At 37.6% G+C, this 19081-nt stretch overlaps 1 protein-coding gene across 2 annotated transcripts in view; it reads right to left on the bottom strand.

Moving 5' to 3' along the window:
* Window positions 1–19081, bottom strand: part of DROSHA (drosha ribonuclease III) — a 74858-nt gene that overhangs the window by 28726 nt on the left and 27051 nt on the right. For both annotated transcript variants that reach the window (XM_048310989.1, XM_048311000.1), the window contains 6 exons: window positions 14687–14811; window positions 11248–11347; window positions 8229–8336; window positions 4065–4172; window positions 1611–1749; window positions 873–933 (listed from right to left, as the gene is read on the bottom strand). In XM_048310989.1, coding sequence (XP_048166946.1) covers window positions 873–933; window positions 1611–1749; window positions 4065–4172; window positions 8229–8336; window positions 11248–11347; window positions 14687–14811 — 641 coding nt within the window. The remainder of the gene's footprint in view (window positions 1–872; window positions 934–1610; window positions 1750–4064; window positions 4173–8228; window positions 8337–11247; window positions 11348–14686; window positions 14812–19081) is intronic.

The raw sequence follows: 19081 nt of genomic DNA, 5'->3' as shown, positions 1-19081 counted from the left end.
AAGAATTAATGCAATTTAGCCTTAAGTCATGTCATTTTAGGAGGACTCAAATAAGTTTGAAGAGAAAAGGGCATGGTCTAGGTGAAACAGCATTTAGGGAACAGTGCAACGATAATTTATGCAATAATTATTTAACAATAACTCAATTTCTCCTATTCCTGAGCTTCTTCCGAAATGATGGCTCTTGAAAGGTCCAGCTACAGCACTAGCTAACTAAAATATACACTGCCATCTAGTCCATGCATTTAAGAGATTTCACATGCAACTGTTTCCTGCATTAGTCTTGTGAGCTTTGTTTATTCAACTTTAGCTAAATATGGTGCCTGTGGCTATAAACCACATCTTAAACTATATTTATATGCACAGAATTCTTAGTGGTCATTTAAGGACTATTGCATGACAACATTAATAGGTTTTGCATCTGTCTTTAAATTGGAACAGTAAATCAGCAAAGCCCATGCTCAGCACCACACTCCTGTTAACAAGGTGCCATGGCAGGAAGGTACTAGTGTGAGAAAATGTGATGAAGAATCCAATTTATAGCACTGATAACAACAACAACAGCAACTCTTATTTTTTATTCTGCAGAAAGCAAAAAGGTAGCATTTTAGTCCTCCTCATTTCAGGGATCAACAAAAATGATAGAATTATCTGTTAAAACCTTCCTCAGACATTTTCTGCAGGCATGACCAAACATTTACTATGCCACTGCTAATGGAGGTTCAGCACACCTTCATAATATAAAAGTCAATTCAAAATGACTTTTCATTTCAACTATTTGCCAAAGCTGTTGCTGACAGTAAATTGGTTGTTTCTATTAAATATCTCCCTCTGCAGCAGCTTCCCTACTGGCAAACAACTATTTTCATTACCTGGAAGGAGCTGGATCATCCTGTCCCAAACGGGACATAATATTTATCAGGGTGTTTATCCCTAGAAACATAAACAATGCACTATTAAGTAAACAGCCACTAATTCACTTTGAATAAATGTAGAAAACAATTACTCAAAATGTTACTTTATAATTGCCATACACAAGATTATCCTGTTATTTACAGGGTTTATTACACCAAGTATAATCCTCACCGATGCTCTCTGCCTAACCGATCGCAGTCCCATTACAACAGTATTGAATTTTTGCATTCAGGGAGCCAGATAAATACCACCTTTGCAGGAAAAGGACATTCCAAACATTACATAAGCAATAAACAATTTACTTCATTAACACTGAATATACTTTAAAGGGGTGAGGAGTATTTTGCAGCACAGACCACATGTTCACATTAGTAAGAAGACATTTTTACAAAATATATTCCAGTTTGTTCACCATGTTGAGCAGCAAATTAAGAAAACAGTACTTGCCAAGAATCTAAGAAAATACATCCTCCCATTTATTACCCTTGCTTGTTCTCAGCTCTTTACTTATTGACTACTTTGCAAAATCCAGTCTTTTAGAAAGATCTCATTGGTGTCTGCATATAATTACTGAAATTCTCTACTGAAGGCATCTCTCAAAAAACAATGGCCAAGGAGATGATAATGGAACAGAGGGTGTTCTTACTGACTAAGTGTCAGGTAAGTGAAAAACATTAGTGATGTAAGTAGCATACCTTTCTTTCTCATGTGTATATGGTGGACTTTTCTATCTCCATACTTGGGCTGTCGAATCCCACAGTTGGATAAGGAATTTCTGGCATGATCCGGATTCATCCCAAAATTTAGATGATGGCTTGGGTGAGTCATGGCAAGCTATAGTGTAACACATACAGGGAAAAAAAAAGTGTTAGACATTTTTGCAAATGAAAGAAAAACATTATCTTAGACTGGTAGCTACTGTAGCTATTTTTCAGTTTGAAGAAAGGTTACAAAGTGATGTAGTCAATCAGAAACTTAGTTCCAGCAATTTAAATGTAGGGTGAACTATTTCAGATGTCAGAAAGAAGGAACATTTATGCCCAATCATCAGTTTAACTAATTAACTTTCAACATTTTTTTTCTTTAAAGAAAAATTAGTTTAGAAGAGAAAAAGCATGAACAGGCAATTTGCCCTAAGACTCGCTTACCAGCTTTGCTGACCTGATTTCAATACATTTATTTATTTAAAAATATACTCACTCTAACACCGAACTATAAATATTCATATTAAAAATATAAGCAACTAGAAGAGCTTCTCAACCATCCATATTTACATTATTTAAATCTCTATAGAACTTTCCTAGCTCAAAAAATGAAACAACAAGTATATTATTCTTGGGAGAGTTAATCACAGAAGAACTCTTTCCCTCATGACTACAGAGGGCCTACTCTTCTGATGGAAATTAAGAGGAATGGCAGGTCTGGTCCTCTGTTTTACCTCTGTATCACCTAGCATTAACAAAAGCTTACTCTGCTGCTTACACCACCACTGCAGAAATGGCAGCAGCAAATAGTACTACAGCTTGTTTTCAGAACTCCATGCTGCAAACTCACACATTTTCTCCTTCTTTACACATACACAGCTCAAAATATTGTGCTTGTATAAAAGTATGTGCATATAAAACTTGTATATAAAAAAGAGACACACTGGAAAATGCAAGCTGCAGGAAGTTACTTCTGACACACCTGCAGGACTGGTGCTGCAGGCTGAGAGCAGACATTCAGTAATTCATTGAAACATTGTCTGTTGCTTTCTAAACATGAAACTTAAGAGAGTAAAATTATATTTAATCAACAGTAAGAACTTTCTCCAAGTCCTTTTTAATTCCTTGTTAGTATTACTAAGTTTGTTGTAATCGTACATTCTCAAATTCTGCTCCATCTGAACTAGATGACACATTACACTTTTTCAGAACAGATAACTTAGGGTAATCTTTTTTTAACCTGCTTGTACTTTAAAAAGAAAACACCATGATAAAATAGCTAACAATCAATGCAGAATTATATATCTAACATTGTCTATGCTCAAGCAGATGACTAATACTATACATATTTTTAAAAAGTTCTTCCTCTTCTGGAAAATGTTTGTAGCTTTTAAATAAATGAGTGTAGGGATAAAGTATTAAGCACACTTGTTATAACGATACGTGACTAATGCTTACACACTTGATTTTTACGCTTTCATCTCTTTTTTATTAGAATTTACTTGTTGGTTTGTTTGGCCTCAACATTTTGAAAGTTTCCATCACTGCATTTCAATCTTTGACATTAAAACAAAGACAGCCTGCCAACAACCAAATCCTAGAAGATGCTCAATGTTTAATGTAACTTGCAGTAGGAAAAGGCCTGGAAAACAAATTCTAGAAACCAGAAAAGCTGTGAGAAAAGACATTTCCTTAAAATAATTTGGGAGTAAAATCTCTAGAGAAATACAAAAACTGTCATGTTTTGAACTTAGTCCAGTCACTGCAGAGAGATGACACCTATTTCAGAAGGAAGTTCTTAACAGAAGTCCTCATTTTCCTTCAGTAAATTCAGAAAAAGTCTAAGAGGAAAGGGGCCATCATGCCAAGCATCAGACTCTGAGTAATCAGTTCCAAATATAGACTAACATAAAAGGCTGGTTATGTGACGTGAATGCATTTAAAACAAGTAAGAAATTTTATTATGTACTTGCAGAAATCAAGAGCTGAACAGAAGTTTGCAAATTTCTATTCACTACCAAGAAATGCAAAAAAAAGGGCAGTGATTTAATTATTCTCTTTTAGAACAACTGGCTGTAAAAACAAGAAGCAGGGCATACACACTCATCTGCAGAACAACACTGTATTCTCTGTAAATATGTGAAAAAAGGAACTTACACAGAAATGAGTACTTGACAGTCTTTTCAGTAAGTGCATTTCTCTCTTTCTACATATTATGAGCAAATCCAGATCTACCCTGGGAGCAAAGGTAGGTGTAAGATCTAGGTGCACAACAGACACCTCTATTGAGAAGTGTCTTGGGAAAACTGAAACTTTTGAAAGATCTTCAGTACAAATAATCAGGTCTGCCCAAGCTGTGGCAGCGCTGTGCATTTCAGCATTACGGATGAACTCAGTAGTATCACGAAGAGAAACCAGCAAGCAGTTGGAGTTTTCATATCTTACCTGCAGCAAGCACCTATCTCGAAAAGTGTAGCCTATCAACTTGTCCAAGTGCATCAGACACTGATGGTAGCGGACATGGTGGGTGAGGACAGGAAGCATCATTGCGTGCTGAAAAAACAAACGCAATAAGCAAAACCATTCAACTTCAGTGTACAGATTGAAACGCTGTAGTCTGGTACATTTCATGTGCTAAAAAATACCAGAAAGGTTGCCATTTGATTGTCTAGGAAATAGACAATGCTTTTCTGTTGGGGAAAATGTCAGTAACATTGAAAAAACCAACAACTCTATTTTTTAACAATGGCAGTCCCCGTCTCTCAGTGTTTGAAAGAACGAATTCTACACTAATATTGACTTCGGATGCATCTGGTTTGAAATAAGCAAGTAGTACAGTTTGTCAGTAGAGTAGTATAGCAAGTATGATATCATCATCACAAATCTTGCATAAGAATGAAAAGAGATACAGGCAAAATGCAGGATTTAAAGAATATTATGCATGTGACCATTTGTGAACTAATTTTTTTCTAATCATTCCTATTACTGACATGACATGAACATATTCAAAATAAAGGTGTGTTTTAAGGGCATTAAAATCTGAGGGCTGTCACAATTAATTCAGAAAGAGGATTGTGTATGATGAGAGGAAGTGAGTGTAAAGCATGGAGAGAAGCAAGAAAAACAAGCACACAAAGTAGATGACGTATAATTTACAGATAAATGATGTTGTGGATTTCTGCAGGTCACTAATGACAGAACAGCAGAAAATACGAACTGGTGAATGCTACAAGATCAAAAAATTAAGACTAACCAATGGCAAAACCTTCTGTTTAAGTAAAAGAGTGTGAAATTCCTGAGAACTGAACACAGAGCTGGAAGGTAATCACAGGATTATTTAACTTGGAAAAGACCCTTAAGATGATTGAGTCCAGTCACTAAACTAACACTTGTAAACCCCACCAACTAAACCATGTCCCAAAGATCTTTATGAATACCTTCAGGGATGGTAACTTCACCACTTTTCTGGGCAACCTGTTCCCATGCTTGATCACCTTATCTGCAAAGAAAGTACTCCTAACACCCAATTTTAAGCTCCCTTGGTACAACTTGAGGCCATTTCCTTTTATCCTGTCACTTGTTGCCCAGGAGGATACACCATCTCCCACCTGGCTACAGCCTCCTTTCAGGCAGTTGTAGACAGTGATATGGTCTCCCTTGAGCCTCCTTTTCTCCAGGCTAAACACCCCCATCTCCCTCAGCCACTCCTCATCACACTTGTGCTCCAGACCCTTCACCAGCTCTGTTGCCCTTCTCTGGACACGCTTCAGCACCTCAATGTCTGCCCTGTAGTGAGGGCCCAGAACTGGACACAGGATTCAAGGCATGGCCTTAATAGTGCAGAGTACACGAGGATAATCAGTGCCCAGGTCCTGCTGGCCACACTATTGCTGGTACAGGCCAGGATGCCACTGGCCTTCTTGGCCACTTGGGCACACTTTGGCCCATGTTCAGTTGTTGACCAGGCACCCCTCCCTGGTCCTTTTCTCTCAGATGGAAATAACCAGAAACAGCAAGAAAAAGACTCTCTGGATCTCCAAATATAAAAGATCTATCTCCAAATATAGAGAAATATAAAACCACTCCAAACAGAATTAGGAAGTGTAGGTGAAGTTTTATTTTGTTATGATGTCAGCCATTTAGAGTTTTCTTGGGGTAATTTGTAAGAACATTCCTTTCATCTCCATATAAACTGTACAGGTGTGCTTCCTACGTGCTCCTTCATAGAAGGAATTAACTGAAAAACACCAAAACAGTGAAACCCAAAACTGTTTCACAGGACAACTCTGCTTCCCTACCTCTATGCTCCACTAGACAGAAAGTCTCTTCAAGCAATGTTTAGCATTCTTTACACCAACACGTGTCCCTGCATTCGAGGACTGAAATATCAAGTTTTAGACTTTTATCAGCTGTGGTGTAGTGAACAAAGAATTGACAGACCTCTGGGAGCACAGAGAAGGACTTTAATTTGACTCTTGCAGTCATATTGACAAAATGCTGCTTACCTGGCACTAACTACTTGATTGATTGATTCAATCAACGTCCGTCATCTTGGACTATTGCTATTCAATGTTTCTGATGTTTTATGTATTTATCTCTTTAGAAGAGATGTTCTTAAAATATGTATGAGTTTAAATATTCTGCATGTCCTTTTCTTGCTGCAGCTAACATGGCAAGGCAGAAACTCTCTCAAGTGCCCTCAGATACCGCCATCATCCTCCAGAACAACAAATGCTCCTGACTTGAAGCTACTAAGGGGAAGCAGGTGAGCTGAAATATTTTGGAATGCATGAGGTCTCTCCTCACCATGAACACTTTACACTGCTGTTGGGGGCACACCAGCAACAGTGGTGTGGGTGGAGTGGGGCAACAGAGGTGGTGTCTTCTCAGCACGGCCAGATTTTGTCACGCTGTGTATTAAGTGCTGCCCAGCTCAGTGGCTAAGTACTGCACTTGATATACTGGGTAACTTCAAGTGAGCCTGTCAGAACTCAGCCATTTTACATTTTTTTTTAACATTTCACTTACCATTTTTCCTCCCCTTTCAAGCAGTTCATTTCTGAGACAGCAAAGACCAGTGTCATTAATGCTACATGGAACTCAGAGCAAGTATAAGCTATCACAAGTGACTTAAAAGAGTTTCAATCTTCTAAACTGCAATGCTTTTAAAAGCAGTAATTTTAAATCACTGCACTTCAGCTCTGCCCCCAGAGCTGATTTATGCATATTTAGTTTTAGCCTTCTTTAATCTGGGAAAAAACATGTAGCAACAGCAGCAATCTTTCATTTTACAGACATAGTTACTTACTCCTGGCCTCACAAAGAAATCAAATCAATGGACCTTCATACCAGAACTGGCTGATTTAGATGTTACAGCTGCAGATGGGCACAAAAATTATGAAATAGTTTTACTTCTATCATTCTTTGGTGTTTTGCTGTCCTTCAACAACAGAACGAAACAGGAATATCCAAGACATTGGGAGATGAATCACAAAAGATATTACGAATAACACAGAATGGCTTCAAAGTGCCTAAATTGGAAATTTACACTGTTTACTTAAGCTGTAAAAATAGACACAGTTCACAACAAAAAAAACTAGGAAAGGGATGCAATTTTCCTCAGCTATGTGAGAAGATACTGTGCCACTATGTAATTTTCCTCAGCTATGTGAGAAGATACTGTGCCACTATTCTCCTTCCACTTCAGACGCAACAGTAGAATCACAAGAAATGTTTCAGACAGAAGAAAAGCAATCCTAGTTATTAGCCTTTCTCTCACTCTAGAATTTCCCCTTTGGCCTCACCAGACTTTCAAGATTACAGCAGAATTTCTACCTATACCTTTGCCTAGACGCCCCTAATTTGTACTTCACACTGGTAATAATACTAAGTTGCATGCATTTAACACTTAAAAAACATCTCCAAAACAACAGCTAAAAAATAATGCAAGTATATCTCCAGTATAATTATATGGCTGTTAAAACTACTTGAATTTTACTAATACAGTATTATATAAAAATTGCACTTATTTTTATCATATCACAAAGCTGGTGGCTGTCAACTGCTTCAGAATAGGATCATCTGACAGAGATGTTCCTTGGAGATGTCATGCATATGAAACAGAGTATCTGAAAGATATCTTTCTACTGAGGCACACCTGTTCTAAACCAAAAGTTAGTTGTGGTGGGCTTTTAGTTTTTTTACTTTCTTTCAAGTAAAAAGATATTTCTTCATGCTTCACTGTAAAACTTGGGGTTTTTTTAAAAAGCTATCTAAATAGAAAAATATATTAAAATTAAAATATCTAAAACCAAGCCAGTTGATGGATTAAGATTCACACTAGACTCAACGTTTGGCAAACTTCCAGCCTCAAGCTGGCCATTCCTAATCCTTCTCCCTTGTGCTAATCAACCCTTGGCAGAAAAATTTAAATTATCTTTTTTGTGTGTATAGAGGAGGTGGACAGAACACTAGAATAGCTCCCTAAATCAATGGATATTACTGAGGCATTTATTTGCATTTGGCTCTTCAGCCTGGAACTGCAACAAACCCTTGCAAAGGTCAGCAGCAGCTATCAAGAAAGAAAATACATCTCTCTGGTTTAGTCACCTGGCAGACGTCAGAGCGTATCCCCGTTTTCCAGAACCCCTGGCTGCTCAACTCCACTGTCACTTCACGCCTCATTGTGTTCTTCTGACGAATTTTCTGCAGTGCTTCCTAAGCAGGGAGAGAACAGAGCTCCTGTGAAGAACTTGCTACAACAAAGCACACCAACACCTGCCAGTGCCTGCACAACACCCATTTGAGGTTCAGTTCTGGTGAGCAGTTTCTACGGCTCGTACAGGTCTGGTAACTCCCAGCCACAGACCGTGGCAGATATGTTAGAATACAGAGTAGACAGGGGATTTTGGTAGACCAAGAAGAGAACAGAGGTGACTGCATTTTTTTTACTGCAAATGACAGAACAAACCGGTCCAACTCATACATCCAAGATAACACACGAGTAAGAAAGTTAAAGTCCTCATAATGAAAGCACTTTCTTTACCAGAGGTACAAAACCACCTCTTCATTCAAGTCCATCACTATGAGTGCTCCTGGTTTGAACAATCAGGAGGAGCAAAACAGGCTTTGTTTTCTCATCTTGGCTACTTTGCAACAGTTCCTGTTCAAAAATGTCACTATGCCCAGTCTGGGAAAGAGGTCAATACTCACCAGTCCTGGAGACTATGCTGATGAAATCTACCAATATTACTTCAATAAAAATTTTAAAACTATGTTTTTCCTTGACCACTGGCTATTTGGTGTTGTGCAAACAGTTTGTCTCTAGAAACCATGAAAGGGTCAGAATCATTAAAAGATTTTGACAGTATCATTAAAAGAAAGTATTTTCTGTAAAAATGGAATGAAAGAAAAACAGATAAAATAAGTCAGTCCTGGATCAGAATCTCTTGGTTCCAATACTATAAAGCCCTGGGGTGTGCAAGCTCCCCACACACCATGAACTAACTGTAGAGACTCCCCTCAGTGCTCTGCCTTCTTCAGAACACAAAGCTCTTCAAAGATGCAACCTATCCTGCCTCTCCTTCTCCTTTTCACTACAGGGCACTTGCTCAAAGCTGTCTCTTCTCAGCTTCCAGTTTGAAGCCTGTGAGCATATCTGGGCAGGAACAGGCTCTGTTTTCTGATTTGCAGAGACTCACAGAGTAGTTCCAACAGTTGCACCTGTCCAGACACAGATTCATCAAACCTCAGACACCTCAATACAGAGCTGTTTAGGGTAGGAGGCTAGTTAGCCCTGGCTCCTTTTATATTCAATGAAGGGGATAAATGGCTTCAAAAATGCATTTCTCCCTCCACTGACTTCAAAGTGAGCCTTCAGGTCCCAATTTATGCACCTGCTGTAAATGCTCAAAGTTAGGTTAGAGGAACAAAGCCCCAGGCATGACCTTGTCACAAATGATATCATTGTACAACTCACAGTGGTGGATGACTGATGGCAGAGGGAACAGAGATGCTTGCCAGCACTGTGCCCCTTGTGCATTGTCGAAGGTGTGTCACTGGGTTTTTCCTGAAGCAGGTGGTACTGTATTTGCCAGACCTGGCTGTACTTCAGTCTGACTGGCTCAGGAGCACTCCAAAATATATGATTCATAATCGTTAAAAGCCCATGTACCAGCGAGGTACAGTCCTACAGCTCCTTCTGACTTACTGACACCTCCACCGGCAAATATACAGATTATCCTCACATAAAGATTCTGCTTCAGCCCTGTATGCCTCTCTGTTGGCAAACTACTTATAAAACTTGTTATCCTAGATAATACAGTCTAGAAACAAAAATAAGCAGTCCACACAGCAGTGCTAAATAGCAAAGGAACATTTTATCTTCTGGAGCAAAATATGATCACCACCTTATAAACAATCCACTAGAATTTTACAAAAAAGTCATCCATTCCCCCCAATGAAAGGATGTTCATAAAACAATGATATTCTACTTGCTCTGAGTGTAGTTGTGGCAATCAAAATCATCTCCTGTAAGAGCAAATCTTTTTTTCCTTTACAACTGTGGCACAGTTCAGTCACAATGTTGTGGGTTTTTTGTTGGTTTTTTGGTTTTTTTTTTAATTTACAAGTAAGAAGCTAAGGGCTTATTTAATATCAGCATAAATAAAATATTTACTCAGACTCTTGCTCACACAACAGCACTCTATGCTTTGCAACAACTAAAAAAATCAGGTGTAATGTCATATGTATCAAACACTTACTGCAACCAAAAGTACACAATAAACTGGGGAAGTCTCAGGAATCACACTCCATGATTCTCATGGGTCCTTCCCACCTCAGGGTAGTCTATGATTTTATGAATAATCAGTGTTTCTAATCAATAAATAAAAATACAACACAATTTAATTAAATACTGTCCAGTACACAAGAAGTTAATTTCTCCTCTATGTATTCTTTACATATATTGTCAAATTGAGTGCCTGATAGGCACCAGACAAATTTAAAGCTTCAGTCCAAGGGTTTATAGAAATAGATAGGCTGGTTTAGGCTATATTTAGGAGTCTTTGTTTTTCTGATTTTAATTCCCGATTGGTTGAGCATTTACACTTAGGAAATGCTTATTGCTCATCACTTTGTGAAGAAAAAACAAAAAGAGAAAAATATCTTGTCTATCATACAACAATCAGATGATTTCAAGTCAAAGATATTGAGCAAGATCACTGTACCACCTAATAAATTACATTTTATGCACACAAGTGTGGCAGTTTTTATCTCAGAAGAGAAATGTATAAAATTATGAGCCAGTTAAAAGTACATTATGAAATAAAAAGTCCTCCTCTACACTAACTCTTGAAACCATTAATGGCAACAGCTACAAAGAAGTTATGGTTCTGTAACAATAATTTCTATAATTGGGTAAAAAACTTGCAGTAGTTTGACAGCTGAAAAAAAGAAAAAAAACCCATTCAGTAACAAGCATAGATAAAAATAAAATCCGTGTTAAGAGTCTGGAAATAAAATCTTTTGTGAAGGATTTCTATTGTTTCCATAAATAGGGCAGTCATATGGCTATATTCCATCCCAAATTACAATGCTCAATTATCAGTCATAGGAAGGTCCAGAATACCTCTCTTTGTGATAATTTCTGTTTATCAGCCTGTTTGACTTTGGGACTATTAGCCAGCAGGTGACGCAGCTTCACGTAACTCTTCCACAGCTTTTGGTACCTGAAGGACAAAACCAGAAAACAAGTATTTTGGTCAATAAACAAAAGTCTCTCCCTGTTTGTCATTATGAGCACACCAGCTGCTAATAATGCACACGGAATGTCTACAAGCATCTCTTTGCTCCAGAAAAAAAAATAATCTCAAAGCATTTTCCAAGAGAGGTGACAGCAGTAGTCTCTGTAGCTGCTCCAGAAGGGTGGGCCAAGTAGCAGAGAGGAGGCATTAGTGTGCAAAGTGAGGTAAAGAACAGCAAAGACCAGGGCAGACCCCAGGTCTCTCAGATACCCATCTCCCAAAGGGCCACCTCTGCATGCTGAAAAGGCTTGCCTGTAGCTTAACTCAATTCAGGCAGGTGAAAACTCCCTCTTCTCCACACGGCTTACCTATCACTCACTGCAAAGCAGTAGCACCCTTTCCCAGGAAGTGTCTGTCCTTACACTGGCTCAAACATTTCACTGTAGCACCTGAGGAAGAGCTCTACAAGTCACATGCAACATGAAGTTATTCTGTGAAAAGTGAAATGGAAGTTTTGTTCCCTATGGGTTTGTGCTGAATGGAATCAGCAATTCAAGCTATTTCTGTGATTAGCACATATTTAAGTTTTCTGGTTTTCTCCAGCCATCTAGCCTTATTTTGGTGGTGTCTAATTACACATGAACTTCAGTAACAACTTCTTCCTCAGTGGGAGGCCCTCAATAACCTAGCACAAACTTTCACCAAACTTGTAAGAACTTACTCCATTTGAAGACAACATCCCACCATTACATTCAGCTGCAATTCACCAACAGGTTCAAAAGTTACAATGGGAGAAGCAACCAAGAGAATCATGACAGGGACCTTGTGTCCTTAGGAAACAATGCTACCTTCAAAATGTCACCTCTGTAGAGTTTTTTCAGGACAACCCATAAAATCAGACTTTGAATAGGAAGCAGGGAATTAAAGACCAGAGGAAAGAAGTTTACCCAAGTTATTTATTTTTTTTTCGTATTTACATTATAGAAGAAGATCCTCCTCAGCACCAACTTAGAGCAGTGGTTTTATTAGGAAGGGTTCACGTTAGTGGCTTAAGAGTCAATGAAGCAGCAACTCTTTTACTATTTCATCATCTTCTCACCATCCCACATTCACAGATACATAAACAAATCTTTTCTTATTGGCATTTTTTTTCCTAGCTATTTCTCTGCAGCATTCTTGAATGCATACTCTCTGCCTCTGGAGATACTGATATTTTTTCAGTCTACAAACACATCTGAAATGCTCAATCCATAGATTTTTCTCATGCTCCATTCACTGCACTTTTGCAACCTGCAGAATAGCACATCTATTTCTGACAAATCAACATCCAAAAAAGAAAAATGAGTTAACGAACAAATCAACCAAAACGAAAAGTACAAATGCCTTGAGGAGGTTTCAACCCGAAAATAAGAACCTGAAACTGTGATCTCCAATACACATTTTTTTACTAGTATTGATAAGGGTGAAACAAGCTTTGTTATTGCAATTAAGTTTGAGAATTAATAAACATATTACCATTACAAAAAAATTCTGTATTAGAACTTCACAAAGAAAAGACACATTAGAGGAAAATCTCTTCTGGGTGCACATACACCAGAGTTAAGCCTAACATTTATGATGGCACCACAGAGGTCTTTCACAAAAAAAGGCTTTGTTACATTGACAAGACAAAACATACCTACTTTGTATAAGCAGCTCCGAGGTTAAAACCCGAAACAAAAAACAAACCCACAAGTAAACTTTAAAGAAAGTTAAAATAAAAAGGTGTGGGAAGAATAATTTTTGTCTCTTTATACTATTTTCAATGAAAAGTACTAGAACTTTACAAATACTAATAAATTCAGCATCAAAGTAGAGATAATTCTTATATTTTTGGGTCTAATTATTTCCTTTTGATGAACAAGAAAACTAAAAGATAAAGTGGATTAAAACTCATGATCAAAGCAAAAAAAAAAAGTTTTATTATCTGGATTAGAACTCAGTATTCCCACTTCCTGCCGTTAGGTTTAAAATTCTCAGCAAGCAGTTGCAAAAGAATAAAACTGCAGATCTGGTGAGCATTTTGGACATAAATCACCCTCTCTTTCTACATTTTTGTTATTAGTATTGTTGCTGTTACTGTTTGTTTTCTTATCTCACTGCTGTTTCCAGTAAATCATTCTTCCCTCAACCCATGATCTCTGCCTTCTTGCATCTCTCAGCAGAAGGGGAAGGGAGTGGCTTGTGGTTCTCTTTAGTGGAAGTACTGAATTGGGGAATACCAATCCTAAACCACAGCAATGGGGAAAAAGGCAACCTTAACTACACATGCACCAGAGACAGGCTCTATACTGTCGTCATGCAGAAAGCAGATGTCCCTATCACTGGAAGAGTTCCCTGAAATTGTCAGAGGTTAAGAAAAGAACCGGGAACAAAATCCAGTCATCACTTTCGCATCCCTTCATCAATCCACAGTGAAACAGTATTTCTTGCTCTGCCTGAAGTCCTGATTCCCTCTCCACTCCTTCTCTACATTCCTCTCAAACTCTTATCAGGATATAAAAAGTACAGAGAAAAGTAGCATGGGTGCAAGAGCTTCCAAGCTAGGAAACACTATGTAGACATGATCCTTCAAAGCATAGAAAGAGATGATTAAGTAGGACATAACAGTATGCAAGAAACAAACATCATGAAGAAATCAAACAGAACCTGGCTATATTAGTCCTCATTAGATATGAGACCTGAAGAACATCTAATTAAACAATCAAGTAGCAGCTCTGAAATAAAAATAAGCCCTTCTGCATACGATGCACAACAGTACTGGTTAAGTGATTACCTGAAATCTTCTCCCTACAAGTAGCATAAAAAGATTCAAACAGTGATTTGAGAAATTTTAAAACATCAATTCAGGGCTGTTTAACAAAATGACCTAAAGACATCCTCTAGCTCAGGAGTCTATATGCTACAGACATTAGGAAGCTTGGGTAACCATTTCTCCCTCTCTGCCTTCCTGTTACGTTATCCTCTCTCTGAAAACCCACCACTGGCCTCTCAGAGGAATGATGTGGAGCTTGAGGAACCACCTTTTGCTGGACCCAGAAGAGCTGTTCTCAGGTTAAGAAGTATCATACTGCACATACATGCACGTTTACTTCAGCAGATCCTGAATTACTGCAGAGAAACAGTTATACCTTATATTTTCTAATTTGCAGGAGCTTGTGCCCAGTGTCATAAGCACTAAGCTTTGTATCAGACTCACCTAAGCACATAACCAAGCCCTATTTAAGGCATGAATGACAACAGTAATGAGTCCCTGAACAAAATAAAGGAGGAAAAGCTTCTTACTGAGGATCTCCAGCATAACTGAGTTGAGCAGGTCGTATCCCAAAGTGCACAATAATAGGGAAAGTAATTACATCAGGATTGAATTGTTCGCGGTCCAGTTGATCAATACGAACTGAGCTTGGTTTCTAGGAGAAAAAAACAAAATACAACTAAATTGACAACAGCTTCATGGAAAATTTACTGCCTCAATCCCACACTATCCAGGAAACATGAAGCAACAACATTCCAAGTTTAATAATACGCACATTAAACCAATCACTAATACTATTATAAACATTTAGCAACAACAATAACTGAAACAAAGTTAATTGACCTACCACTCAGAGGGAAAAAAAAAAAAAGGCCTTTTAATTTTAATCATCTGGAAATTTACTTTGACTATTTCCAAGAACTTAAAACAACTTTCTCTGGTCAAGCATCACACCAGAAATAAAAATTAGGATTAGCATTCTGGCATCCAAGAACCCACATGCTAGAGCAGTTTGCTGAGATCAGGTTACCTCTCTAATTTTAGTTCTGTTCATGATTTCCCAAAGCAAAGGAAGGCATTATTAGATCCATTCAATCACACAGACTAAACAGCATAAAAAAAAATCCGTCATGCTACTCTCAGAAAAGGCTCCCATGCTGATGTGTACAAGGAGGAATACAGTTTTGTATAATGAAGAGACTTTTGCCCTTTTTACAGTTCAAAACAGAAGTTCTTTTTATTGTTAAAAAGGACAGTGGAAAAGAAGGCAACTTTTGCTTCAGCTCTATAAATGTAGAGTAAGTAATTGCACATCACCGTAGCAGACATGCTGCTCACAGAGCTCTTCATCACTTACCCAGCATATTTAAAAACTCAGCTGAAGGGGCACAGTTGGTCTCCAAGTAAACAACTTCTCCTTTACCTGTCAAGCTGTTTTGCAATGTGCCTGCTGACTCCCCACTTTGAAATCAGCTGGAATAGGCCAATATATTCTGCTTGTCTTAGGTTTCAGAAAAAGGGCATTACTTCTAGTTACCTGCATCTCAAAACTTCTCATTTAGCACTGTGAATTTCTCAAAGATGAGTTTCAGTGTTACAGAAACAGCTCCCACCATTCTCTTCACAAAACAACAAAAACTGTGTCAAGAACAAAGCTTTTACCCTCCAAACCACCTTGGCAGAACTGTTCACAGGAATAATTTTCTGCATGGATAAGCAAAGTCAACTCTATATATGGCCACAATTACAATCTATTCTAGAAAAACAAAAACTTACTTAAAAGCTTGACTTTCAGATACAGAAATATTTTCCAAGGGAAAAACGTTTATCAGATTCCCTTTAGACAAGATGACTGAACATAAAGTTACAAGTCCCCAGCCAAAAAAAAAAAAAAAATTAGGTTAGTTAAGATTTAACATAGGTAGTTAAATTTTTAAAATTAGTTAAAGCTGCTGGGTTCACAAAAAAAAAAAGAAAGAGAAAAAAATAAAAAGGTTTTGCCCACAGCACTTATAAAAAAGGATTAGAACAAAAAAAACCCTAAAGAAAATAATGGCCAGGATTTGTAGCAGACAGAATGTTGTTCCCTAAACAAGAGCTTAAAGTCCTGATATTTAAGTTTATCTGTTATTTTGGGGGTTGCACAAAGCCAGCTTGAAAAGTTTTTATTTTCTCATAAGTTGTTTGTTGGTTCTCCCCAACATTAATATTAAAATGAGGAACTTCTCCCATCTTTGTCCCCCTTAAAAAAGCAGCCTTGATACACCAATCCTCTGAGAATCAGAGGATTGGTGTATTAACAGAATATGAAACAATAATTATACTCAATTATACCAATTATAATCAATACATTAAAAAAAAAATACAGACACATTTTAGATACTTAAACAGAAGCAATGAGATACTCAAAAAGTGTAAAAAGGCAATCTTCCACTATGCACATAGTCTGTGTCAAATGCGTGACCTCAGGACCACTCAAAACCAGACTCCTTCTCTTCATTTCCATGATGCTGCCTTGCATTTTGTCCCTCAGTTACACAGCTGTTCACAGGTGGCTGATAACAACCAGGACAAAAGAACTTCTCCAAGCCTTAATCACAACTGCTCCCTCACTGACAGTTATGAGAGGGGTGTAGCTGGGCTGTGGTTTTTTATTTCATCGTGAACACCAGCCTTCTCTCCAGTGCCCTTTCTGAAGGTTAAGTGAACAAACAGCAACATACAGAAACATCAAGTATAAATTGCACACCAGCAGACAGGATGCAAGCAAATTAGATGTTATTCTTCCAGAGTTTTATCCCTGTGCTCTTTTAAAAGTGCTTTGATAGACTATCCAATAATGACAACCTTGCCTTTAAAGTAACATCAAAACCAAAGAAATTCGAGCAGAACAGAGACCTGTTATTTTTGTTTCCTATCCAAATCTCATCAACCAAGGCACTGCTGACATTAGAACACAACATGAAATAGCATGCAGATGTAGCACGCAGATGTAGCACAGAAGTATGTTAATATATATATCTATCTATGCAGTAGTGAGAAAACCATCAGTATTTTAGGAAGAATGAAGTATGAAAGATGACTAAAATTTGTGAACTTCTCAATCTATTTCAACACGAAGTTTCATTGAATTAATAAATCACCATGAATAAGTTAAATAATTTTAAACAATGCTGAACCATTGTTAGTTGTTTAAGTGGGATTTATATCCTATTAAAGCTTTTTTCCCTTCTCCACCATGCATATATATATATATATACACCTCCCACTGAAAAAAATAAAACACACACATAAAACCTAGATTTGAACACAAGAGGAATTATTATTTCTGAAGAAATGTTGTGCAGCAAAACAAAATTCAGTGTTTTTACTCTGCTGTGTCAAGTGGATGTAATTGAACTGAAGAGCTGTCATTTTCTGAAATAGTTTCACATTGTCTCTCCAATAGAACTGTTTTATCTTCTAATGTTGCAAAATGCATAGATAATAGTTTCATACTCTGTTTTTCACTTACATTCATAATCAGTATTGACACTGATCGTGCCGTAATCAAACCTCTCCTGATGGGAGGGAGTTTTTAAAGTCCTTGCTAGGAGTTCCAGAGACAAACGGGACTCTCAGCCTTCGCTGTTTCTTGATGGTTGTTTATTAAGTCTTATCAGAGAAAAAGAGTCACTAGCGTGATCCAGACATAGCACAAGGCAGAGAATGCAGGAGAAAGCCCAATTATCAAGATTACACGGCTTTTTAAAGGTAAATCAACCAATGGTTACTAAAAACGTACATTATTTTTACTTTTCTGCCAATTATTCAGTAACACAGCCAGGAACTGCAGAATTCTTTGTCCAATAATCCCAAACTATTTCTACTGCAGAATATGGAGATGTAGAAGAAGAAGAAGGAGGTTTGGAGAACAACAACAATCCTCCATTTTGATGTTTTTTGCTTTTATCTATTTACTACATTAACAAACCCAAAACCTCTAAATTTTTAACCCTGTGACAATCTTACATATTAGTCAATCACCTAATTTACACCTGTGTAGTTTCTAGTTCTTCTCTAAGAGTAGGCAGTTTTTTCCACAGACAGAGGTCAAAAGCTGTGTTGTTCAGGGGGGTGAAAACCCTCAAAACAGGCAGAGAAATATTCTCTCCACTCTGGGTTCCTACAAGTACAATATGCTGCAACACACAGGAAAAATCCACAAATTAAGAAGGTCACTGCAATCTTGAAAGAAAAAACATGTACTAATGATGCCATTATAACATGACATTTCAAAGCGCTACAGATTTCTTTTATGCTTACATATTTTGATGTCCACACACATCTCTAAAAACGCTGCCACGTAGAACGCAAAGTTTGCCAGTAAAAAATCCCACAAGACCTCAGAAATAACACTACCACTTCACAAATCACACTGCCTTGTACACACAGACATTTAGAGTTCCATGACACGAGGGACGAACACACATGCGTTCCTTCATGCTAAACAAAAAAGTGAGTTTTCAGCTAGCTGAAATCAGCACATCTTCAGCAAAATAACTGAAGTTATGTTGGTGTATACCATTCAGATGCTGACAACTTGTGGACCAGCATGTACCTTGTATCACAGAAGCCACAGGCAAGTTAAGGCTGTTCAGGTTGTCTAACAATTTCTACTATTGGATTCTGGCTTACCACTAATTTAAAGCAGCCGAGGTAGACTTTCCACAGTGAGAGTTCATGTGTATTGTTGTATTTCATGTTCCCAGAAACAGTCCAATTTTCTTGCTGTTTAAAAAGTTTTACTTTACTCAGAGTGAAATCAATGGAAAAATTATCTGACCCAAGTTATTATTCTCTTATTAAGTAGTTTACTAAATGTTATGCTGCCATACTTTAAATTATGAACTTGGACAATGTATTTAGCATGTCACCCTGGCTGC

The sequence above is a fragment of the Corvus hawaiiensis genome, chromosome 1, assembly GCF_020740725.1.
Source record: "Corvus hawaiiensis isolate bCorHaw1 chromosome 1, bCorHaw1.pri.cur, whole genome shotgun sequence".
NCBI lineage: Eukaryota > Metazoa > Chordata > Aves > Passeriformes > Corvidae > Corvus > Corvus hawaiiensis.
This window is presented reverse-complemented; position numbering and strand designations above follow the sequence as displayed.